Below are 25336 nucleotides of genomic sequence, written 5' to 3' on the forward strand. Positions count from 1 at the left end.
TTGACTCCTTCACTAATGAGGAAGACAAAACAAATTCATGCTAAACCTTTACAGATAGAAGCATTAGTATTTATTTGAAGTTTGTACTTATTAACAAGTAAATGTTGAATTGGTGGACTTTCACACATTGCAATGGAGTATAGATGATTGAGCTGTGTAGGGGGCTGGATCTGCTACAGTATACTGAAAACAACAAAATCTCTGCATCTGTATTGAGTCTCCCTCAGTGCTTCACGGGAGAGGGGGCATAGACTTCGGGATAAAAATTAGCAGTTAGAGGATTCTTCACTGACTCTCTTCCTTGAATCCACAGCGCTATTATCATCTCTGGAGGACCTAATTCTGTGTATGCAGAAGATGCTCCCTGGTTTGATCCGGCGATATTCACTATTGGCAAGCCTGTTCTTGGAATTTGCTATGGCATGCAGGTACATCTGTGAATTTGCCTTAAGAGTTGGCTCAATTTATTCTGTTTGTGATTCTTATTTTATTAATATTTTCTGTCTTTAGAGTATTTAGGATATTGTATGAGCTAGTTTGTGCATGTTGCAGCTGTTTAGAAATTGTTACAGCAGTATGGCAGTACTGACCTGAGTGGAAATCTGTTTTTAGAGAAGTAACTGTATTGCTGCATACAACATAACGGTGTCCATTAAAAAAACGTAGACATTCAAATTTACATGTTACAGAAATAGTACACAGACCTCCTGTATATTTTTACTCAATTCCCTTATTATTGACATTTTAAAAAAGATACATTTATTTATTTTAGAGAGAGTATGCCTGCATGCGGGCACAAGCCGTGGTGGGGGCAGAGGGAGAATGTGAGAATCTCAAGCCGACTCTGCGTTGAGCACAGAGTCCGAGGTGGGGGGGGTTGTGATCTCATGACCCCAAGCCCCAGATCATGACCTGAGGCAAAATCAAGAGTCGGATGCTTAACCGACTAAGCAGCCCAGGTGCCCCCTTTACAGTTGACATTTTTAACCATTTGAGGATAAGTTGCACACATCATGTCCTGTTACTTGCATTTCCTAAGGACGAGGGCTCTCTCCTGTGTAACTACAGTCCAAATATCGAAATCAGGAAGTTAACATTGATTCAGTTTTGCATCTGATCCACAGACTGCTTTCATATTTCACTGTTTGTCTCATTGATGTCCCCCTTGTAAGTACTGTGTCCAATCTAGGACCATGTGTTACATTTAGTTGTCATGTCTCTTTATTAGACTCCTTTATTTTGGAACCATTTCTCAGTCTTCTCTTTCATGACCTTGACAGTTAAAAAAAAAAAAAAAAGATATTCCAGTTACTTGGTAGATTATCCCTCAGTTTTGGTTTATGTGATGTTTCCTCATTGTTAGGTTCAGGTGATGTTTTTTTGGCAGGAATAGCACAGAAGTGATGCTGTGCTGTTCTCAGAGCAGCTCATTAGGAGGCACGTGATGTCAGTGTGTGCCATGACAGGTAGTGTTAGTTTTGATCATTTGGTTAAGATGGTGTCTGCCAGGTATCTCTGCTGTATCGTTAATGAGTACGTATACCTTGGAATTGTATCAAAAACAAGAATAAATAGGGACTGAGGTCTAGATATAAAACTGTTCCATGAGTTAAGTGTTTAGAAATCTATTTTGGCTGCTTTGATACCTTTTTAGAGGAGTATAGGTTTATTAGACAAGTAGAATGTGATTACTGAATAAGACGATAGATAATACTGAGCTAGTAATGTGCTAAATTCTCAGAATGATTTGTTCAATAAGATCTATTTACTAAGGAGGTGGGAATAGAAATAAATACACTTAAGAAAAGTTAGCCCTAGCGATTGTAAGCAAAATGATTTTCTAGTTGAGATAACTTTTAACAATGTATATGACTTAACCATATCATCTGAAAATTGAGCTAGCTGGGATAGTATTCCCTGAGGAATATAATTATCAATTGACATGTTACAGTATTTTGCCTTAGCTTTTTTTTAAAACTCAGAATTCTCTATTATGATAAGAATAGCCAAATAAATATAGTGACTGGATTCACTTGTTTGTCTTGATCTCTTTTCCCTTTTGCCCACCTTTTGGCTTTAGCATGTACTAAATCAGAAGGGAAGACAGAGTCAGAATGCAAGTAATATCCAGTTGTGAGATCCTAACTGACCAAATGGAATCGGTGTTAATTAAAATACCGTCTTTTTAATTTTCTCGTGATACTCTGGTCCTCCCTAATTGATTGTTGAGAATTGTCTATTAACTTCTGATTTCTTGTATATATGGCTTAAGATGATGTGTTCTTTCTCCCAATGACTGAGTTGTTTTAAGTCCTTGGATTGAAGATAATTTGAAATTTTAGTAAGTGGTGAAACAGAGGGAGTCATTTTTTTTTTTAACAATCTGGTTGAAATTACTGTGCTTTAATATGAATATTGAAGGAGGCTGTTTAGAAGGTAGAAAGTGAGCAGAGCAGTATTTAGCTGGCTCTGGAGTATTCAGCAAAGGAAAAAAAAATCAGTGTTCACATAAGAATGAATATTTTTATTGTTCTTATACTTGATACAAAAGCAGAATATTAGGAATCACTGGTCTGTAAAACAGCATTACCAGATTTCATTTCTTGCTAATTGTTCATTGTAGTTTTCCACTTTGATTTAGAGGAAATACTGATCCCTAAAAATATGTGATGTAAAAAGTACAAAAGCTACAATGGATATTTTCTTCTCTAGGCAACAAGCATTTTCTAGTAAAAGCCTCTTTTTTTCTTGTTAAAGTTCTCTGAAAAGCCAAGTGGTTTTTATGAATTTGACTTGGATGATAACTTATTTTTGGATTTTCTTATATAGTATTCTAATGAATGCATTTTCTTAGAAGAACCTACATGTTGATTGAGTTGAACATTGGAAAGTGGCTGGCTTTTTTTTTTTTAATATACCTTTACCCTAAGATGTAATGTATTTACATAATTTATTGATGTCCCATGACAGAGTAGTCAGTGTTAATCATGTAGCACAACTAAAGTTAAATGATTTTTAGTATATTGAGAGGTATTATAACATTCTGTAAGGAAGAGTCTCACAGATATCTTTTTTCAGGACCCCTTATAATTGAAATATGTCTGGAAAATGCTACCTTAATTTAAGTGCTAGTGACTGACTGTTTCTCTCTTATGCCAGTCCCCCATATAATTGTAAGGCCTAATTTTTCTGTCATTCGGTAGAGATCTTGTGTTAGTCAGAGCTAGGCGTGCTCATGTTAAATTTGTAAAACAATTTGCCTTTATGTCCTCCGAACTTAATGTATTCGGACAAAAGAATAGGCTGATGTTGGTCCTTTAGATAAAAATTGTCTTTCCATAAAATACTGGTGTAGATGACACCGTCTAGCCAATATGCTGTTTATGAAGGACTGACATTTCTTAGTGACTGTTAGTTGGGTAAGTCTAGCAGCAAAGGTCTCACTCTAGTGTGTACTTTTGCCCCCAGTAGCATCCTGAAATTTTAGCAATTTCAGTGTCTTATGTACCATCTATCCCATTCACTGGATTCTCTTGTGAGAGAGAGCCTTTCTAATTGCTTTCTGGTAATTCTTTGCTTTAGAAGAAAAAAATCTGTCCTGCTCATTGCTCCTTTTTATCTTTATATCCCCTCACTCAGCATAAGAAATAGAATATTAGTAGAACTTTTGAATCTCTCTTTATACTTTTCTCCATTCATGTTGTTCTTTTTTCTTACTAGAAGCAGTACTTTCCCTGAATTTTGTTATTCATTCCCTTTTATTTCTTTACAGCTTTATACATAAGTTTATATCCCTAAGTAGTTAGTTTTGTCCATTGACCTTTATATAAATGAAATCCTGCATGTATTATTATGAGCTTTGGTTTAAGATTCATTCATGTTAATACGTTTAAGTTACTCGTTTTCACTGTTGAATTTATTGTTTAAATAGCACAGATTAATTATGTATTTCACTGTTAGTATTGCTGCTCTTTTTCGATTTTTTTTGCTATTACAGACAATACTGCCATGAGTATTTTTGTATTTGTCTTCTGGTGTTATACATACTCTGTCTTTTCTCTAGGGCAACCTTGAGTTAAAATGCTGAATCTTGGCTTCACTAGGTTATAATATTCCTCCAGTTTACATTACCACAACTGTATATAAAAATTCCTCGTGCTCCATATCCCTGTCAAGCCTTAACATTGTCAGATTTCTTTTTGTATTTGCCTATCTGAAGAGGTGTTAAATGGGATCACATTGTACTCTTAATGTTCATTTTCCTTATTATTGTAAGATTTGTATGTTTATTTACCAGTAACATCTGCTTTACTATAAAAGCAGGTTTATGATTTTTGCCCATTTTTCTATACACTGTCTTATTGTGTTTATATATGCTGAATACTAATCGTTAGCCAATTATATATTGCAGATACCTTCTAGATTGTGATTTGTTTCTTCACTGTTGTAATTTCATTTGTTTTGTTCTTTGTTTTTGCTTTTGTTTTTTTTTTTCATTCTAAGAAACATCTTTATTATAAATGTTTGGTTTCTTTACACACTATCCCATGAGATTTTTGTCAGATTACTTTTATTAAAAGGGAATTTCCTTCCCATTCTCCCTCCCAAATTTAAACCTTATTGTAAAACTGACAAGACATAGGAGCTGATCTAATTGGGATGGTGGATCTGGAGTACTACACGGATTTCTTTTGAGGCATTTAGGACATTGGGGTTATGAGGAATTCATACTGAAAACCATTTCCTTAAGTCAAAATAGAATATTTAAACAAAAATTTAACAAGAAGACAAATTGTTTCATTATACATAAAGTTATCCCTTCCTCCCACAAACACAAGCTTAGCTGGTTGTTCAACTCTTTGCATTTCAACCTTTAGTAGTATAGTTAAGAACCAAAAATACACCTGAAAGCCTTCTGAGCAGGTGAGATAGCTTTAAATTTTATTGCAAGCCCTTGGCTTTGTAAAAGCATTTAATTGAGATTTTGTGGACTTTTAAATTGTGTTGAGTTCCAACAGTTTTAGTTATCTTGATCATTCAGCTGTCTTCTAATTAAGAATGGCAAATTAAGGGAGGTAGAGGTGCGCAAGGTTCACTGAGTATATAGAAGAAAGCCCTTATTTTTCATTCAGCAACTTTTAATGACTGCTTTGGATCACATACTTTGTTAGGCCTCTGGGACTGCGAGGAGACCTGAAGACATGGGGGAGAGAACATGGTCTGTTTTGGCAATTACACTAGCTTGAATGGCTGGAGTTCAGAATGAGGGGGAAAAGAGAAGTGACTAGAGGCAGGGGGGACTGGTTAGACTGTAGCAGTGTTCCTAAACTGTGTGGTAGTTAATGTGCTGCAGAAAGTGTTTGATAACCTGGGCTTTTTGGTTGGGAAATACTGGGCTAAGTGGGTTAACATGTTTTTTTCCTGCTGCACTTAACTCAGTCTTTATTGCAGGAAGCTTTATTGTGTATGTCTTAAGAGGAGAATGTAGAGGGCAGCATTTGCTGTTGATTTTGAGGAATATTCCACTGTGCATTTTAAGAATGAACACTTACTTAGCCTCTGCCTGCTTTTTGTTGGGAGTTGGGTTAACCTGTGTCCTGCATGGTTATGGCAGGTATCTTATGACACCTGCGTGGAACAGATAAACCGAGATGAGTTGTAGTGATTACATCAAGGCAGGATTAACGATTGTACAGATTTTGTGTGTATTTATTTGGTATTGGGGGGGCGTCGGGCAAATGTGAATGGTGAATAAGAAAATTGACACAAGGAGGGGCAGAATGAAGAGACCATTTGAAATAAGAGTCTGTAGGTTTATGGGATGTGTACAAATGAATTTAATTGAAAGACCAGGTTTTCTTGCTTATGCTGTCTCCACAACATAGCCTTCTTCAGGCTTTTAGACTGTTCCTTTGGGGCCAAAAGTTAAATCACTTGGAGAAATTTATACCTGCCTAGTTTTAATACCACAGCTCTTCCTATTGTCTGCTCTAGCTTTTTCTAAGCTCAGAGTACCTTTTAAAATGCTTTTAAATTAAACTCAGATGTAAGTATTAAGTATCTATTTTTAACAGATGAATTAAAGTACACTAAATGGAAAATCTGTCAGTGTTTAATAGAAATTAACCTCAGGTCAGATTTCTAATCTAGTTCTGTTTTGTAACGATTCCTCTTAATAACTGTATAATGACATATAATAGTACCAGGTTATCTACATTTGTCTAACTCTTTATTTTGGGGGTACAAACATAGATATCTTGAAAACAGGAATATAAATTATTAAATTATCATAATAAAATGGCTAATTCTTTTTGATTCATATTAATGTCAATTTATTTTTTCTTTGAACAGATGATGAATAAGGTATTTGGAGGTACTGTGCACAAAAAAAGTGTTAGAGAAGATGGAGTCTTCAGTATTAGTGTGGACAACACATGCTCGTTGTTCAGGTATTACAGATATTTTTAGATGAATAAGAGTAGTAGCGTAACTGACTCAAAGCTGGGATTGTTATTTTTCAAAATTAGAGATTCTGTAATTCTTAGACAGATTAGGCCGTACTAGTTGCCAGAGGTGTAACCGTCCTATTTGTTTTCCATTTGAGTGTCAGGATGACAGAGGATGGTGGTGATGCTAAGTAGGTATAAGGAAAGCACTTATGACATAACTTAAAAGCACCTTTGTGGTCTCGGACCCCTGTTTGGGATTGCATACTGGGATGCCAATGTTTGTAGTTTTTCCTTTTTACTCTTTGGAGTATGATTCTAAACATTAGTGTGCCAGATGTGTTTTAAACTATCTTGCGTCTACCAAATGTGTTTGTATATCTCTTCCCTCATGTTTTTGCTGGGTGCTTAGCAAACAACCAATTTGTTGGACTCATTACTAAATACGTGTTGACGTTTCCCTCCTTCTCACTTTCTCTACGTCCAGCATAACTGTACCTAGTGTACTATCTTTTAATACAGTGAATGTATTAGTCGATTCTTTTTTTTTTTTTTAAGATTTTATTTATTTATTTGACAGAGATAGAGACAGCCAGCAAGAGAGGGAACACAAGCAGGGGGAGTGGGAGAGGAAGAAGCAGGCTCATAGTGGAGGAGCCTGATGTGGGGCTCGATCCCAGAATGCCGGGATCACGCCCTGAGTTGAAGGCAGACGCTTAACCGCTGTGCCACCCAGGCGCCCCGTATTAGTCGATTCTTATTCTAGGTAACAACAGATTAGGTGCTATAGCTCTGATCTATTTAAAAATTGGTGGATGAGCTATTCACTGTCTTCCTGGAACCATTTATCTTCTGCTTGACTTAAAAAAAAATGGCTTCAGGGGTGCCTGGGTGGCGCAGTCGTTAAGCGTCTGCCTTCGGCTTAGGGTGTGATCCTGGAGTTCCGGGATCGAGCCCCACATCAGGCTTCTCCACTGGGAGCCTGCTTCTTCCTCTCCCACTCCCCCTGCTTGTGTTCCCTCTCTCGCTGGCTGTCTCTCTCTGTCAAATAAATAAATAAAATTAAAAAAAAAAAAAGGCTTCATTTTCATTCAGTTTTCCAGAGGACCAGAAGCTTTCTTTTCTTGGGGTTTTCCATGTTTTGGGGAAAGCTTATTTTAGTAGACTATTGATAGGGTCACACAGTTGCTTTTTTTTTTTTTTTTTTTTTTTTAATTTTTAAATAATCTCTGTGCCCAATGTGGGGCTCAAACTCACAACTCCAGAATCAAGAGTTGCATGCTCTATTGTCTGAGCCAGCCAGGCTGACTTGCTTCATTTTGACTTAAATTTCATTTTTATTTTTTTGTTTTTTAAAAGATTTTAAGTAATCCTACATCCAGCATGGAGCTCAAACTTTAGAACCCTGAGATCAAGGGTTGCATGTTCTACTGACTGAGCCAGCCAGGTGCCCCTTAAATTTCATTTTTACTTACTTAATTAATTAATTAATTAAAGATTTTATTTATTTATTTGACAGAGACAGCCAGAGAGAGAGGGAACACAAGGAGGGGGAGTGGGAGAGGAAGAAGCAGGCTCTTAGCAGGGGAGCTTGACGTGGGGCTCGATCCCAGAACGCCGGGATCACGCCCTGAGCCGAAGGCAGACGCTTAATGACTGCGCCACCCAGGCACCCCTCATTTTTACTTTAAAACTACATTTCTCCCTTACTGCATTAATCTATAAAATGCAAGCTGATATCAGTTAGTGAGCCACAGTTACCTTTTTTTCGTGAACCCAAGAAATTTACTTTTATCTATTTATAATTGTAGTTGACACAATGTTACATTAGTTTCAGGTGTACAACATAGTGATTCCTGAAGTCTGTCCATTATGCAGTTACTTTTTGTTACCATTTCTTTTAATTGTGCTAATTATTTTTAGTTACAGGTATGTTTCATTTATTAACATACTTGTGCGTAAATTAATTCCTAATGAATAGTTTTCTCCAAATTGGACAGATCAGAAATTTTAAAATCTAAGTTATAAACTTATCTGAAATGGAGATATCCCAGTTTATACACAAAACTGGCTGTGGCTGGCTCCTCTTTAATTTTGAGGAAGAGCAAAAATAAGTATATCTGTTCAAAGATTCTCGTTTTTCGAAGGAAGGTTAATAAAAAAAGCCGTAGTGGCTCAAAATAATCTTATGAGCTGAAGGTACTCATTACCAAAATGCATTTGAGATCCATTGCTTATTCCACTTCATAATGGAGAGGTTTTGCTTACATTCATCTGTATCTAAAGTGACTAGTCCTGAGAACCATTTTAGGAATCACGGTAGTATGTGATACTGCAGAGGCTTTATATCTAAAGATCTGGTTAAAATTTAGTTTTTCTCTTTGTCTTCCTAGTTCTAAAAATCTGAAACTTATTCACAACCTACGTGAATCTTAAACAATGATGACAACAGTAGTAAACCCAAAACATCCATTTGACTTTAATGTAGTTTATCTTCTTGCTTTATTTTTAATTTATTTTTTTTACTACTTAATATTTAATATTCAGCCCTCTGCCAGATTTTCTCATAATGTAAAACATATCTTTTTATAGTTGATTTGTTTGAATCAGGGTCGAGAGAAAGTCCACACATTGCATTTGATAAATGTTACTTAGATCTTCTTTAACCCATGCCTTCAACTTATTTGGCATGAGAAGTAGAAGTTCACATTGCTACTGGGTTGTCTTTGTTTCTAGGCCTTTTCAGTAAATATAGTCAGTCAATGTGTATTCTTTTAGAGAAAACAAAATCCATGTATACTCTTATTTCCATTTAAAGTGAAAGTTATAGGGTTTTATCTAACAACTTTGATTTTTGTATATCCTTACTCTGAGGCTGAAAACTTCAATTCCTAATTATTTAATATTTGTTTTAACCTATAATATGCGTGTGTTTACACTATAACTGCAAAATAACAACATCAGTATTAGTGCTATTACTTTCTGATATAAAACTACTGAATGTTTAGATCTCTGAAATGCCTTCTGTTCTTAAGATAAATCCTAATACAGATAAAATGTTGAAATTATTATTTTGTAGCTTCTTGAAATCAGTTTTTATGCATGTAGTTATACCACCGACTTTTAAATATATTTTTTTCAGTTTTCAATTTTTACAGATTGCTTTTTTTGAGATTTAATACTCCTGTTGGATTTATTTATAATGCATAGAATGAATTTAAATTCTAGCAGTGTTGCACTGTTACACACTTTTTTCTGTTTTTTTTTTTTTTTTATTTACAGATATGGTGAGTTAGTATTTTAAAGGAAAAGAACAAACTTTAGTTATAAGATGAATAAGTTCTGGGGATCTAATGTTCAGGCATGGTGACTACAGTTAACAACACTGTATTGTATACTTAAAAGTTGCCAAGAGTAGATCTTAAATGTTCTCCCCATACACATAAAAAAGTGGTAACTATGTGATGTGTGATGTATGTGTTAAGTAACCTTACTGTGGTAATTATTTCATTATATAAAGTCATCATGTTGTACATCTTTAACTTACACAGTGTTACATGTCAATTATACCTCAGTAAAGCTGGAGAAAAATAAAGCAAAAGATCCCATTGACCATGTCTTTAATTAAATATTTCTGTGTTGTGTTTTATTTTTTGTATTTTTAGAGGCCTTCAGAAGGAAGAAATTGTTTTGCTTACCCATGGAGATAGTGTGGACAAAGTAGCTGATGGATTCAAGGTTGTGGCGCGTTCTGGGAACATTGTGGCAGGTGAAAATTTTAAACTTTTGCAGAATTCAGTTTAAAAAACTTATCTGAGGAGTCTAAGAATTTGTTTCTGTATGAGGTACTGTTTCTTATTTTTTATTTTTAAAAGATATTATAAATATAGGATCAACCATTAATTTATGAAGGAAATTTAATATTAGATTATTTAGAAATCACTTACTGGTTTGCTCTGAAATACTTTAAAAGATGTTCATTCTAATAGAAGTTCTCCAAATGTAAAACACTACTTTTACAGCTCAAGAAAAATTTGAAAATGGTCTAATTTTCTAGTGTGCTTTATTCATAATTGGGTTTTTAAATGCCTTTCTTAGGTATATGTAGGCATGTATCTTGGGCATCTGAAACACCTCAGGACATGTCTCTGAGGCAGGGTTGGCAAACTGTGACCTGTGGGTCAAATCTAGCCTATAGCCTGTTATGTTATTAAAGGGTTATAAAAAAATAAATAAATAAAGGGTTATAATAAAAGACAGGGATGTGTGCATGTGTTCCACAGAGCATAAAATTTTTACTGTTTAGCGCCTTGTAGAAATTTTGTCAATCCTTACTTTAAAGCCATTTTTATTCTCTTCTTTCTTGAGAAAGAGGAATTGATTTTCTGGCAGTTTGTGATTTTTTTTGACTTGCTTATTTGAATAGTTATTATGTAAATAATTACCAATAATCCTGGAAGTCAGTAAAAAGAAAAAAAAGTGGATTTATCAGTAAAGTTCTTTTTGTTTGAAATGCCACACCTAAACGGTAAGTTGAAAAAAAGATTTTTCATGGATAAACCGAATTGAATAATTTGCCTATAATTACTTAACATTAGAATAAGAATGATTCAGGATGGTTTTCATATTAAAATGTCTTTATTTAATAAAAGATTAACAGTGGTAGATGGCTTATGTATTTGTATTCATTCAACCAATATTTGTGTGACTACTTTGTGCCAGTGACAGTTCCAGGTGCCAAGGGTAAAGTAACGAACAAAGTGGACAAAAATCTCTGTTTTAACATTCTAGTTGGGGGGAGGGATGGGACAGCTAATATGCAAACAAAGAATATGTCAAGTGTCAGCATTTAAGTGCATTGACAAGAAATACAGGAAGAGAAGAGCGTTGCAGAATATGTGTGATTAAGGTTGTTACTGTTTTATATAGGATATTCAGGGAAGGTATTCCTGTAAAATGATACTGAACATTAAGGAAGTAAGTGCTTACCCTTCTGGGTATTTGGGAGAAGAGGAAGTAGCAGTACAAAGCTCCTGGGATGGGACCATGTTTGAGGAACAGCAAGGAAGACTACATGGTTGGAGCAGAGTAAGCATGGAGGAGAGTGGTAGTAGATGAGGTTAGAGAGATTGTCGAGGGGCCAGGACACAGGCCATTTGAGGCCACTGTGAAATTGTTGGCTTTACTCATGATCTAATTTCAGGATTACACTGGCTACAGTGAGGAGAAAAGAGAAAGGGTGAAATGTAGAAGTAGGGAGATCAGCTAGGAATCTACTTCAGCAATCAGGACAGGAGATAGTAGTGTAAGGAATAGTGTGGTAGAAGTGGAAGTGAGTGGTCAAGAGTGATTGTTTTCTCATATAGATCTGGTACATATTTTGTTAGATTTATACTTTAGTATTTTGTTTATTTGGGTGCTAATTGTTTTTAATTTCGAATCCCACTTGTTCATTGCTGGTACATAGAAAAGCAGTGAACTTTTGTGTATCAACCTTACATTCTACAATACTACTATAATCACATACTAGTCCTGGAGTTTTACTGTTTTTTGTTTTTGTTTTTGTTTTTTTTTTTTTTTTCAGATTTTCTATATAGATGATCATGTCATCTGTGAACAAAGACAGTTTTATTTCTTCTTTCTCAGTGTATACCTTTTACTTCCTTTTCTTATTGCATCAGTTAGGACTTTTATATGGTGTTGAAAAGCATTGGGGAGAGGGAACATCCTTGCCTTGTTTCGGATCTTAGTGGAAAAGTTTTGAGTTTCTGTTAGGTATGATTTTAGCTGTAGGTTTTTAGAAGATATTCTTTATCAAGTTGAGGAAGTTCCCCTATATTCCTAGTTTACAGAGAGTTTTTATCATGAATGGGTGTTGGATTTTTTTCAGATGCCTTTTCTGCATCTATTGAATCAGATCACGTAATTTTTAAAATCGATAGAAGCCTATTGAAATTATCTGTTTCTTATGTGAGTTCTGGTAAGTTGTATCTTTCAAAGAGAAAGACACATTTCATCTGTGTTATAAAATTTGTGGACACAGAGTTATTCATGGTATTCCTTTATTATTTTAATGTCCATGGGACCTGTAGTGATGTCTCATCTTTCATTTCTGACATTAGTAATTTGTGTCCTCTCTCTTTTTCTTAGTTAACCTGGCTAGAGGCTTATCAATTTTATGAACTTTTCAAAGAGAACCAGCTTTTGGTTTTGTTGTTGTTGTTGTTGTTGGTGGTGGTGGTGGTTGCTTTTGATTTCCTGTTTTCAGTTTCATTGATTTCTGTTTAATTTTTATTATTTCTTTGCTTACTTTGAATATAATTTGCCCCTCTTTTCTCATTTCTTAAGGTGGAAGTTTAGGTGATTGAGTTTAAATCTCTCTCTCTTTTTTTAAAGATTTTATTTATTAATTTGACAGAGCAAGAGAGCACAAGCAGGGAGAACAGTAGAGGGAGAGGGAGAAGCAGGCTCCCTGCCGAGCAGAGGGCCCGATGTGGGGCTTGATCCCAGAACCCTGGGATCATGACCTGAGTGGAAGGCAGGTGCTTAACCATCTGAGCCACCTGGGCGCCCCATAAATCTTTTTTTTAAATATATGTATTCAGTGCTGAAAATTTCCCTCTAAGCACTGTCTTTGCTGTTCTTTGGTGTTCTGAGAGCAGTTTCCAGTGTGTGGGGAGAGTTGGGGAGGGTTTCCTACACCAACAAACAATTTTTATATACCAGTGTGGTATTTGAATGTGGTCACCTCAGTTCATTTCCATTCTGACACTGTGTACCCAGAGACAGCACCAGATTTCAAAGGTTGAGGGCTGTGTCCCACAAGACCACCCCCCCACCCCCCACACACACTTCAGACACCAGTTGCAAACCCAGGTTATCACTTGTGACTCTGACTGAAAAACTATAGATTGGAAGTTCCAGTGACCCCCTGTTTGGGTTTCGGACACCAGTCACAGGTGTCTTATTCTTATCAACTGGCTGTAAATCAGAGGTTCCCACGACCTCTTGCTCAGTTCAATTAATTTTCTAGAATGGCTCACAGAACTCCGAGAAACATTTTACCACTAGATCCCTGGTTTATTATAGAAGAATGTAACTCAGGAACAGCCAGATGGAAGAGATGTATAGGGCAGAGAATGGGGAAGTGACGTGGAGCTTCCATGCCCTCTCCAGGTGCACCACTCTCCCCGAAACTCCACATATTCACTAATCTGACTAATGACTAATCCAAACGTCATCCCTTGGGTTTTTATGGAGGCTTCATTATATAGGTATGATTGATTAAATCATTGCTTCCTGGTAATTGATTCATCCTCCAGCCCCTCTCCCCTCCCTGGAGTCCAGGAGGTTGGGACTGAAAGTTCCAAGCCTCTAATCACATGGTTGTCTCCCCTGGCATCCAGCCCCCATCCTTAGGTGCTTTCAGAACGTCACCTTATTAATATGAGAGATACCTTTAAGCTCGCCTCTCTTAAGAAATTCTAAAGGTTTTGGGATCTGTGAGCCAGGAACTGTGAATGATGTTCTTTTCTTTATGTAGACTAAAGTTTCTCATCTTTCATCATTTTCCTTCTCCCTAAAGAAATTTTTTATAATTTCTTGCAAGGCAGGTGTGCTTGCAACAAATAGCTTCAATATTTGCTTGTCTAAGAAAGTCTTTATTTTTCTTCACTTTTGAAGGATAATTTCTCAGGGTACAGAATTCTAGGTTGGTAGTTTTTTTTTTTTCTCTCAACCTTTTTTTAATTTAATTTTTTAGCTTCATTAAGATTAACTGATAACATTGTAAGGTATTTAAAGTATACAGTGTGCTGATTTGATATAGGTACACATAATGAAAAGATTCCCCCGTGGAGTTAATTGACACATCCATCACCTCACATATTTGCCTTTTTCGTGTGTGAGAACATTTAAGCTCTGTTCTCTGAGCAAATCTAGATTACCTAGTACAGTGTTAGTGTTATCAGTTATAATCACCGTATTATTAGTTAGATCCTCAGACTTTATTCATCTTACAACTGAAAGTTTGTACCCTTTTACCACCTCTTCTTATTTCCCACAGCCAGGCACTGGTGATCACTTTCCCATTCTCTGTTTCTGAGTCCAACTTTTCATTTATTTTTTTTAAGATTGCACATATAAGCAGTACCATACAGTATTTGTCTTTGGCTTATTTCATTTAGCCTTATACCCTCTAAGTTCATCTATGTTGTTGCAAATGACAGGATTTCCTTCTTTTTAAAAGATGAATAATATTCCATTTTGTGTGTATATATTATGTGTGTGTTCATCTACATATGTATTTTCTTTATCCATTCGTCCATTGATATAAACACGTAGCTTATTTCCATGTCACGGCTATTGTGAGTGATGCTGCAGTGAACATACAGACATCTATGTGAGATAATGGTTTCATATCCTTTGATGTATACCTAGAAGTAGAATTGCTGGATCATATGGTAATTCTGGTTTTAATTTTTTGTGGGACTTCTATACTGTTTTCCATAGTACTATACCAGTTTATATATATCCCACCAACACTTTACGAGGGATTCCTTTTCTCTCCCTCTTTGCCAGCATTTATCATGGCAGCTAATAGACATCCTAACGGCCGTGAAAGGATGTCATTGTGGATGTGATTTGCATTTACTGATGATTAGTGATATTGAGCATATTTATCTACCTGTTGGCCATTTGTAGTCTTTCAAAAGTCTTCTTTTGTAGGTCTATTCAAGTCTTTTGCCCATTTTTAAATTGGGCTGTGTTTTGTTTTTTATTAAGTTTTATGAGTTCCTTATTTATTTTGGATATTAACCTTTTATTGGATATATGGCTTGCAAATATTTTTTTCCATTCCATAAGTTGCCTTTTCATTTCGTTGATGGTTTCCTTTGCTATACAGAAGCTTTTTATTTTGATATAGTCCCACTTATTTTTGTTTTTTTGCCTTTGCTTTTGGTGTCAAATCCAAAAATCATTGCCAAGACCAGTGTCAAGGAGCTTTTCCCCTGTGATTTCTTCTAGGAGTTTTGTGATTTCAGGTTTTATGTTCAAGTCTTTAATCAATTTTGAGTTGATTTTTGTATATGTATATGGTAGGGATCCAGTTTCATTCTTTTGTATGTGGCTGTCTGGTTTTCTAAGCACCATTATTGAAGAGACTACCCTTTCTTCATTTTATGTTCTTGGCTTCTTGGTTGTAAATGGATCATATATACATGGATTTATTTCTGGGCTCTTGATTCTGTTTCTTTGGTTTGTGTGCCTGTATTTATGCCAATACCATACAGTTTTGATTACTATGGTTTTATAATGTAGTTTGAAATCAGGACATGTGATGCCTCTTTTTTTCCTCAAGATTGCTGTGGCTCTTGGAGGTCTTTTGTGGTTTGATACACATTTTAGGATTCCTTTTTTCTATTTCTACAAAAAAGCCATTGGAATTTTGATAGAGATTAAATTGAATCTGTATATTGCTTTGGGTAGAACAGACTTTTTTTTTTTAAAGATTTTATTTATTTGTCAGGGGGAGAGAGGAGCACAAGCAGGGGGAGTGGCAGACAGAGGGAGAAGGAGAAGTAGACTCCCTGCTGAGCAGGGAGCCCATGTGGGACTTGATCCCAGGACCCTAGGGTCATGACCTGAGCTGAAGGCAGACGCTTAACCGACTGAGCCACCCAGGCGCCCCTAGAATGGACATTTTAACAATCTTCTTCTAATGTATGAACGTAGGATATTTCTTCATTTATTTGTGCCTTCAGTTTCTTTCATCATTATCTTAGAGTATACAGATCTTTCACCACCTTGGTTAAGTTTGTTCCTAAATATTTTATTCTTTGATACTATTATAAATGGGAATGTTTTCTTAATTTCTCTGATAGTTTAACTTATAGAAACATTTAACTTACAGAAACACAACTGACTTTGTTATGTTGATTTTCTATTCCACCACCTTACTGAAATTGTTTGATTTGTTTTAAATTTTTTTGGTGGAATCTAGGTTTATTTGAGATCTTTCTTTTCTCTCTCTTTTTTTTTTTTTGATGTAGTTATTAATTGCCCTTAACTTCCCTCTTAGAATTGTTTCTGCTGCATCCCGTAAGTTTTGGTTGTTATGTTTCAATTTTTATTTGTCTTGGGTTTTTTTTTTCCTCTTTTGATTTATCCTTTGACCCATTCCTTTGTCAGGAGCATGTCTTTATAGTATCCGTGTATTTGTGAATTTTCTTGTTTTGTTCTTGTAATTTCTAGTCTCTTACCATTGTGGTTGGAAAAGATGTTTGATAGGATTTTAATCTTAAATGAGATTGGATTCTGATGTGTTTTGAAATTCAGGAGACACAAAGGAGTTGCTGTCGGAGTGCATTTGGAGGGGGAAAAAGGGTATAACTGAGTTTTAACTCCCATGTTTTTGGTCCAACCATCCAGAAAGTTGGAAGTTTCTGTTTACCTGAAAGGAAAGAATGCAGTCATGCAAGTTTGTAGATTAAATTCAAGATGCCTTATTAAACATAGAAAAAAAGGTATGAGTAGGCAGTTGTATGTAGGAGTCTAGACTGTAGAGTAGAAAATTGGGCTGGAGGTATAAATTTGGGGGTGTACCATCATATGGGTAGGATGTAAAGTTATGAGAGTTGTAGGTCACTCAATATATAGAGAAGAGATTTACGGGTTGAGTACTGGGCAACTTTCATGTGTAGAGATGGATAAGATGAGGAAGAACCAACGAAGATTAAGAAGGAACAGACAGTGAAATAAGTGAACCGAGAGAGTGGTGTCCTAGAACCCAAGTAAAGAAAATGTGAGGTTCCTTGGTGTAGTAGAATGAGTATAAATTTGGGAGCCTGCTAGGCCTGATTTAACTACTTAACCAGCTGTAAATTTCTTGCTATCTCAGAGCCATAAACAGAAGTAATGCATGCACAGGTAAAACATCTAGCCTAACATCTTTTGCTTAGTAAATAATCCATAATTTGTCAGAAACACATTAGTCAAATCCACGAAGTTACATTTGTGATTAATAGTATCTAAAAAAGGATTACATAGAATATTCTGATAGGCCTAGTACGTGAGGTTTTTCTAATACATAAAATTGATAGCTGCGTATTGCATTTGAAACCATGTAGGACTGAGAGCCAAAACTGAGTTATCATTGTATTAAATAGACAAAGTAATCTGGGTGGAGAAGTGAAAGTACTATGAGGTAATCTCTGTAGGACTTACTTCACTGTCCTATATAGTTTACTAATTGCTACCTAAAGACCTTTAAAGAAAAAGCGTGGCAATGTAATTTTTGTTTTACGCTTTTTTTTCCCCTGTAGCTAAAAGTGCACTAAGTTGCATCAGTTTTTTACATTTATAGAGAAAGAAGTTGTGAGGAATTACTGTGGGTACTTAGTTGAGTCTTCCACATGAAAACATTTTTAACTTGTGATTATTTTTTCTATAAAGGTATAGCAAATGAATCTAAAAAATTATATGGAGCACAGTTCCACCCTGAAGTTGGCCTTACAGAAAATGGGAAAGTAATCCTGAAGAATTTCCTCTATGACATAGCTGGGTGCAGTGGAACCTTCACCGTGCAGAACAGAGAACTTGAGTGCATTCGAGAGATCAAAGAGAGAGTAGGCACATCGAAAGTTTTGGTAAGAAATTTACATCTGAAAGTCTACAAATTTATGTCAATAATGTTAGAACTCAGAGCTGGCTTCATCACCATAGCCCTCAAGTGTTGACTGGGTGATCGGATGTTTTGTGAGTTGCAGTGTTTCAGAGTGCTTTTTCAGTGACCATATTTACTTGTGATTAAAAAGTGTTTTTAAAGGTAATGATTTAAGCTGATAGTTTTTATTTTATTTATATTTTGTTTATTGTACTCAACTTGATTTTTCTTTTAATTTCACCTCGTAGGTTTTACTCAGCGGTGGAGTAGACTCAACAGTTTGTACAGCTTTGCTGAATCGTGCTTTGAGCCAAGATCAAGTCATTGCTGTGCACATTGATAATGGCTTTATGAGAAAACGAGAAAGCCAGTCTGTAGAAGAGGCCCTCAAAAAGCTTGGAATTCAGGTCAAAGGTATTGAAGAGCTCTCAGAAAAGTCTATATGTGAGGGCTTATTTAACAAATCAGATCTCTAGCCTTATGGTTTGAGTGAGCTCATTGTCTTAACCTAGTACATGTTTCTAGGGGCACCTGGGTGCCCCAGTCAGTTGAGTGTCCTACTCTTGATTTTGGCCCAGGTCATGATGTTGGGCATGGGAATGAGCCTTGCCTCCTGTTTGGCACTCAGTGGGGAGTCTGCTTGAGATTCTCTCTCTCTCTCTCTCTCTCCCTGCCCGCCCCCCCCTTCCACTCCACCCCCCTGCTCTTGTGTGCACTCACACAGGCGCACACTCTCTTTTTAAAATAAATCTTAAAAAAATTAAAAAAAATAAAAAAACAAGTACAGGTTTCCCAATAAGCTTATAATTATGTTTTTTACTTTTACATTATAATTATCTGGTTCAAGAGGGGTCCCAGTATAAATTTTAAAACTGAAATCAATAGAAATTCCCAAAAATCAAATCAGTAAAATTCCATCTGTCCTTCTGTTCTCTTCTACTCATTTACTCTTTTTGAGTTATCTTTCCCCATCCATAATATTATTTATGTATGAGAATTTCCAGGTCTTCCTACAACAGGTATGGATGTACAGATTATTTTACAAACTGAAACGCTTATACAGAGAAGAGAGGTGAAGAGTCTATAGTCACTTTTTTTCCCCTAGTTTTATTGAGAAATAATTGACATACATCACTGTGTAAGTTTAAGGCTACAGTATGATTATTAGATTTTGCATATATTTTGAAAGGATTATCACGGTAGTCTCAGTTAACATCCACCTTCTCATATAGGGACAATAAAAAGGAAAGAAAAATTTATGATGTGAACTCAGGATTCACTCTTAACTCTTCTATATATCAACCAGCAGTATTAGCTATAATCGTCATGTTGTACAATATCGCCCTCGTACTTATTTATCTTGTAACTGGAAGTTTGTGCTTTTTAACCACCTTCTTCCAATTTCCCTTCTCCTCACCTCCAGCTCTGATAATAGGTCTGATTTCTTTTTCTATGAGTTTGATTTTTTAGATTCTACGTATAAGTGAGATCATACAGTATTTGTCTTTCTCTGCCTGACTTATTTCACTTGACATAAGGCGTTTAAGGTCCATGCATGTTGTCACAAATGGTAGGTTTCCTTGTTTTTTATAGATGAATAATTTTCCATTGTGTGTGTGTGTGTATATATATATCACACCTTTATTCATACATTGATGGATACTCAGGTTGTTTCCATATCTTAGCTATTGCAAATAATGCTACTATGAATATGGGAGTGCAGGTATCTTTTTGTGTGTTTTCATTTCCTTTGGGTATATCTCTGGAAGTGGGATTGCTGGATCACATGGTAGTTTTATTTTTAATTTTTTGAAGATCCTCCAAAAATTCTTTTTTTTAAAAGATATTATTTATTTATTTTAGAGAGAGTGAGTGTGAGCAGGGGAGGGAGTGGCGGGGAGACACAGAGGGAGAGAGAGAATCTCAAGCAAACTCCACGCTGAGCATGGAGCCCAATGCGGGGCTCTATCTCACTACACTGAGATCATGACCTGAGCTGAAGTCTGGCTGGACATTTGACTGAGGCCCCCAGAAGCTACCAAAACTCGTCTGTAGTGGCTGTACCAATTTACAATTCTACCAACATTGCACATGGCTTCCCTTTTCTCCACATCCTCGCAAGCATTTATTATCTCTTGTCTTTTTGGTGATGGCCATTCTAACAAGCGTGAGGTGATATCTCACTGTGGTTTTAATTTGCATTTCCCTAATAAGTAGTGATACTGAGTATCATTCTATGCACTTTTGGCTTTTTGTATATCTTCTTTGGAGAAATGTCTATTCAGGCCCTCTGTCCTTTTTTGATTGGGTTATTTGTGTTTTTGCTGTTGAGTTGTATAAGTTCTTTATATATTTTGGATATTAATCCCTTATCAGATATGTCCTTTGCAATATCTTCTCCCAGTCAGTCGGTTGCCTTTTCATTTTGTTGAGAGGTTCCTTTGTTGTGCAAAAGGTTTTTATTTTGATGTAGTCCCAATAGTTTATTTTTGCTTTCCTTTCCCTTGTCTGAGGAGATATATCTAGTAAAATGTTGCTAAGGGGAGGAAACTAACAAAAGCAGGACTTGTGGGGAGGCTCAAGATTTGGAAACATTGGCTTCCCTGTGGGGTGTGGTTCTCTGCGTGAGCCTACAACAGATTGGTTGAAAATCTGAGAAAGAGATTCTTTTCCTTAACACAGGAATAAATTGCTGCTATCCCTTCTTATCGGAAGACGGATTTATTCTCTAGAGAGGCTACATAAAAGAAACTTTGGATTTGGGCATATCAGTACCAGGCATAGTTGGGGGTAGAAATAAGATTCTACATTAGAAACAGTAGGAGTAAGCAAAAATCTGTATACTGAATGGTGACTCTCTCTCCCTGCCACTTCTGGTGTTTTGTTATCAGAATGCTGATTGGAGGTATCTTTTCTGGGGTAATTGACCAGTTTAAGAGAAAGAGCTACAAATTCACTGATGTCCCCCAGTGAATTAGCCAGCTATGTTTCAGTGAGGTTCATGAGTTGTTCAGCCTTACTACCAAGTAGAGATCTTAGTAAGTTTTTAATTACCTTGCTCTTTAAAAATAAAAGGATAGCCAGTGATTGCTAAGTGTTTGTTGATAAACATCAGTTTTTCAGTGTGCAACTCTCAGGATTTTGATCTCTGTATATGAACTGCTTTCAGTTCCCTTGGGCTATCCTTCTTCCTTTGGCTTTTGCTTGCTGTTCTGGTGGGGCACTGAATACAGGAAAGCAACCGGAATAATGTATGATATCATGGCCTTAGATTATTAAACGCCACAGGATTCTCAAAAAAACAAAATTTAGTGAGTTCCTGTGTCTGGACTCTGTTAATCGTGGTTTTATTGGTAGTTCTGTAATATGTAGCCAAGGTAAGGGTGATCAGAAGATCCACCTAGGTTTTCTTTCTGTAGTTTGACCCATCATTTATGTTTTTTAAAATCTTCTATTAGTTTTAAAATGTGCTTCTCGGGGCGCAGGAGTGGCGCAGTCGTTAAGCGTCTGCCTTCGGCTCAGGGCGTGATCCCGGCGTTATGGGATCGAGCCCCACATCAGGCTCCTCCGCTGAGCCTGCTTCTTCCTCTCCCACTCCCCCTGCTTGTGTTCCCTCTCTCGCTGGCTGTCTCTATCTCTGTCAAATAAATAAATAAAATCTTTAAAAAAAAATGTGCTTCTCTTCTCTTCTTCAGTGATAAATGCTGCTCATTCTTTCTACAACGGAACAACAACTTTACCAATATCAGATGAAGATAGAACTCCACGAAAAAGAATTAGCAAAACATTAAATATGACAACAAGTCCTGAAGAGAAAAGAAAAATTATTGGGGATACTTTTGTTAAGGTACCTTTTTAAAAAATATCCACAGTGTGTACTGTTTTTGATGTGAATTTCAATATTTGGTTTTCCTTGTCCTTGTATCAAATAATCAAATCTGCTGACTAATTTTGATTTTTTTTTTTTGGTTAAGAATTTTAGTGTATGTTACTATTACACTGACTGGTTTTTAAAAAAACATGTATACTACGTTGCCAGGCTTTTATTTTAAGTAGTTAAGACTAGGTATTTCAGTTGATATTAGACTTTTTAGTTGTTTGAGTATTTCCGTGGCTAGTTTTCAGGCTCTTGAATGTTTGCCTATCTTTTTGAATCTTTCTAAAGCATATGTTCTTAAAAGAGTTTACTTTGGGGGTTGGTATGGATTTTATCTCTTGGTCAATATTGCAAAAGGATTCTGAGAAATCTTGTTGAAAGTATAAAAAAAAGACTGCTATCTTTTTAAAAGATTAATCTCTTAAAAGGCTGTTTTACTCCTCTTGGTTATAGATTGCCAATGAAGTAATTGGAGAAATGAACCTGAAACCAGAGGAGGTTTTCCTTGCCCAAGGTACTTTACGGCCTGATTTAATTGAAAGTGCATCCCTTGTTGCAAGTGGCAAAGCTGAACTCATCAAAACCCATCACAATGACACAGAGCTTATCAGAAAGTTGAGAGAAGAGGTAAAAGCTTATGAGAACTTCTCCATAAAGCCTTTCTCCCTCCCCCCCAACCATTTTTAAATGTATAGCTAACGTTAAGTGTATTTGCATTGTTGTGAGACAGATCTCCATAACTTATTCATCTTGTAAAACTGAAACTTTATATCCCTTGAACAACAGCTGCTCTCTTCTTCTTCTTCCCAACCACCATTCTACTTTCTGTCTCCATGAATTTGACTACTTTAGATATCCTATAAAAGTGGAATCATTTGTCTTTTTGTGACTGGCTTATTTCATTTAGCATAGGTCCTCAAGGTTCATCCATGTTGTAACATGTGACAGGATTTCCTTCCTTCTTAAGGCTAAATAATGATTCATTGTATGTATAGACACCTTTTGTTTATCCATTTATCTATCAATGGACATTTGGGTTGCTTCTACTTTTTGGCTATTGTGACTTGTGCTGCTATGAACATGAGTTGGCAAATATCTCTTGGAGACCCTGCTTTCAGTTTTTTGTTTTGTTTTGTTTTTTTGTTATATATAAGAAGCAGTATTGCTGGATCATACGGTAGGTTTTTTTGTTTTGTTTTGTTTTGTTTTTTAAGATTTTAAGTAATCTCTACATTCACCATGAGGCTTGAATTTACAATGCCAAGATTAAGAGTTGCATGCTCTACTGACTGAGTCACCCAGGCACCCCATGGTAGTTCTATTTTTAATTTTTAAAAGGGACTTCTTAACGTTTCCATAGCAGTTATACCATATTTTAATCCACCAACAGTGTTCCACACCTTGTCAACAATTGTTATTTTTCTCTCTCTCTCTCTCTTTTTTTGTAATTCACACTCATTAAGATGGCTACTGTCTGTCATAGGCATCTTAGTGGATGTGAAGTGGTATCTCATTGTGATTTTTTTTTTTAAGATTTTATTTATTTATTTGACAGAGCAAGAGAGTACAAGCAGGTGGAACAGCAGAGGGAGAGGGAGAAGCAGGCTCCCTGCTGGGTAGGGAGCCCGATGTGAGGCTTGATCCCAGGGCTCTGGGATCATGACCTGAGCCGAGGGCAGATGCTTAAGCATCTGAGCCACCCAGGTGCCCCTCTCATTGTGACTTTGATTCGCATTTCCTTAATAACTAATGATGTTGAGCATCTTTTCATGTGCTTATTGGCCATTTGTATATCTTCTTAGAAATACCTATTCAGATCTTTTACACACTTTTGATTGGTTTATTTGTCTTTTTATTACTGAATTGTAAGTCTTCTTTATACACTGTATAGGCCTTTTATCAAATAGGAGTAGGTTGTCTTTTCACTTAATGATATCACTTGGAGAGCTTTAATTTTGAAACACTAGTATGATGTTTTCTAATTGCTTTCCATTCTAATGAGAATTAGATCAGAGATGGTGGGTAGGACTGCTCTGATTTATTTATATTTGAAAGGTTTATGTTTAAAATGTGTTTCAAAGTATGAAGATCAGTAAAATATTCATCTAATTCCTTATGAACACATGGGAGAAAATACTTTAAGATATGAAATTTTAAAAAATGTCTTTCACCTTAGATTTAAAAATCAAAAGGAAAGGCCAATAATATGTTACTCTTTATTTTCCATGTCATTTTCATTACTAATTGGTATTAATTGGCTTTTTCCATCTGTAGGGAAAAGTAATAGAACCTCTGAAAGATTTTCATAAGGATGAAGTAAGAATTTTAGGCAGAGAACTTGGACTTCCGGAGGAGTTAGTTTCCAGGCATCCATTTCCAGGTAAAAAAAAAAAAAAGAATTGCTCGATTTGTCATTAGACTTTCATGTTGAAGAAAAATCACTTCAGACAATTTTGAAATAAATTTTTATCTCAGGGAATATGTAACTTTAGAGAAAGGAAAGGGTGGGTGGGGAACAAAATTCTTCTTAATATCTATTGTATGTACTTCATTTTCTTACATAATTATTTTCCATTGTATTTATATTTAAATATTACAATACTCCAGTGAGTCTGACCTATAATGTTGCCAACAGATGAGAAGAACAAGGCATAGAGTTATTTTAATAATATTGCCACACAATTTTTTTTTTTAAGATTTTATTTATTTTAGAGCGAGCATGAAGTCCAGCAGGGGAATAGGCAGAGAGGTAGGGAGAGAGAATCTTTTTTTTTTTTTTTTTTAAAGATTTTATTTATTTGTTCAACAGAGAGAGACAGCCAGCGAGAGAGGGAACACAAGCAGGGGAGTGGGAGAGGAAGAAGCAGGCTCCCAGCGGAGGAGCCTGATGTGAGGCTCGATCCCAGAACGCCGGGATCACGCCCTGAGCCAAAGGCAGACGCTTAACTGCTGTGCCACCCAGGCGCCCCAGGGAGAGAGAATCTTAAGCAGGCTCTGCACCCAGTGTGGAGCCTGACATGGGGCTTGATCTGACAACCCTGAGATCACGACCTGAGCTGAAATCAGGAGTCAGATGCTTATTAACAGAGTGAGCAACCCAGGTGTCCCACATTGCAATACAATTCTTAGTGTTAGAGCAGCAATTTATATGTTCTTTCTGCTATACCATGATGCCTTCCATGGAAGGCCAGGTTAAAATGTGGTTCTCTGAAATCCTAATCCTATGGTTGACTTATCTGAATGGATGAATTACTTCTTTGCATAGGGCTGTATGTAACTAATGAACAAATAAAAAATACTCAGTTTAAATAGTTCTTTGCTGCTGTCATACAGAAAAATAACTAATTA

General features: G+C 36.0%; 1 protein-coding gene across 1 annotated transcript in view; it reads left to right on the forward strand.

The window, feature by feature from the left end:
* The window catches only part of GMPS (guanosine monophosphate synthase), a 65184-nt gene that overhangs the window by 17883 nt on the left and 21965 nt on the right, over positions 1 to 25336 (forward strand). The window contains exons 3-10 of the mRNA XM_045812055.2: positions 314 to 428; positions 6352 to 6449; positions 10112 to 10215; positions 17901 to 18094; positions 18360 to 18525; positions 21807 to 21958; positions 22442 to 22615; positions 24263 to 24368. Of these exons, the coding sequence (XP_045668011.1) occupies positions 314 to 428; positions 6352 to 6449; positions 10112 to 10215; positions 17901 to 18094; positions 18360 to 18525; positions 21807 to 21958; positions 22442 to 22615; positions 24263 to 24368 (1109 nt within the window). The remainder of the gene's footprint in view (positions 1 to 313; positions 429 to 6351; positions 6450 to 10111; positions 10216 to 17900; positions 18095 to 18359; positions 18526 to 21806; positions 21959 to 22441; positions 22616 to 24262; positions 24369 to 25336) is intronic.

Source organism: Ursus americanus, chromosome 20, assembly GCF_024610735.1.
Source record: "Ursus americanus isolate L20-20 chromosome 20, mUrsAme1.1.p, whole genome shotgun sequence".
NCBI lineage: Eukaryota > Metazoa > Chordata > Mammalia > Carnivora > Ursidae > Ursus > Ursus americanus.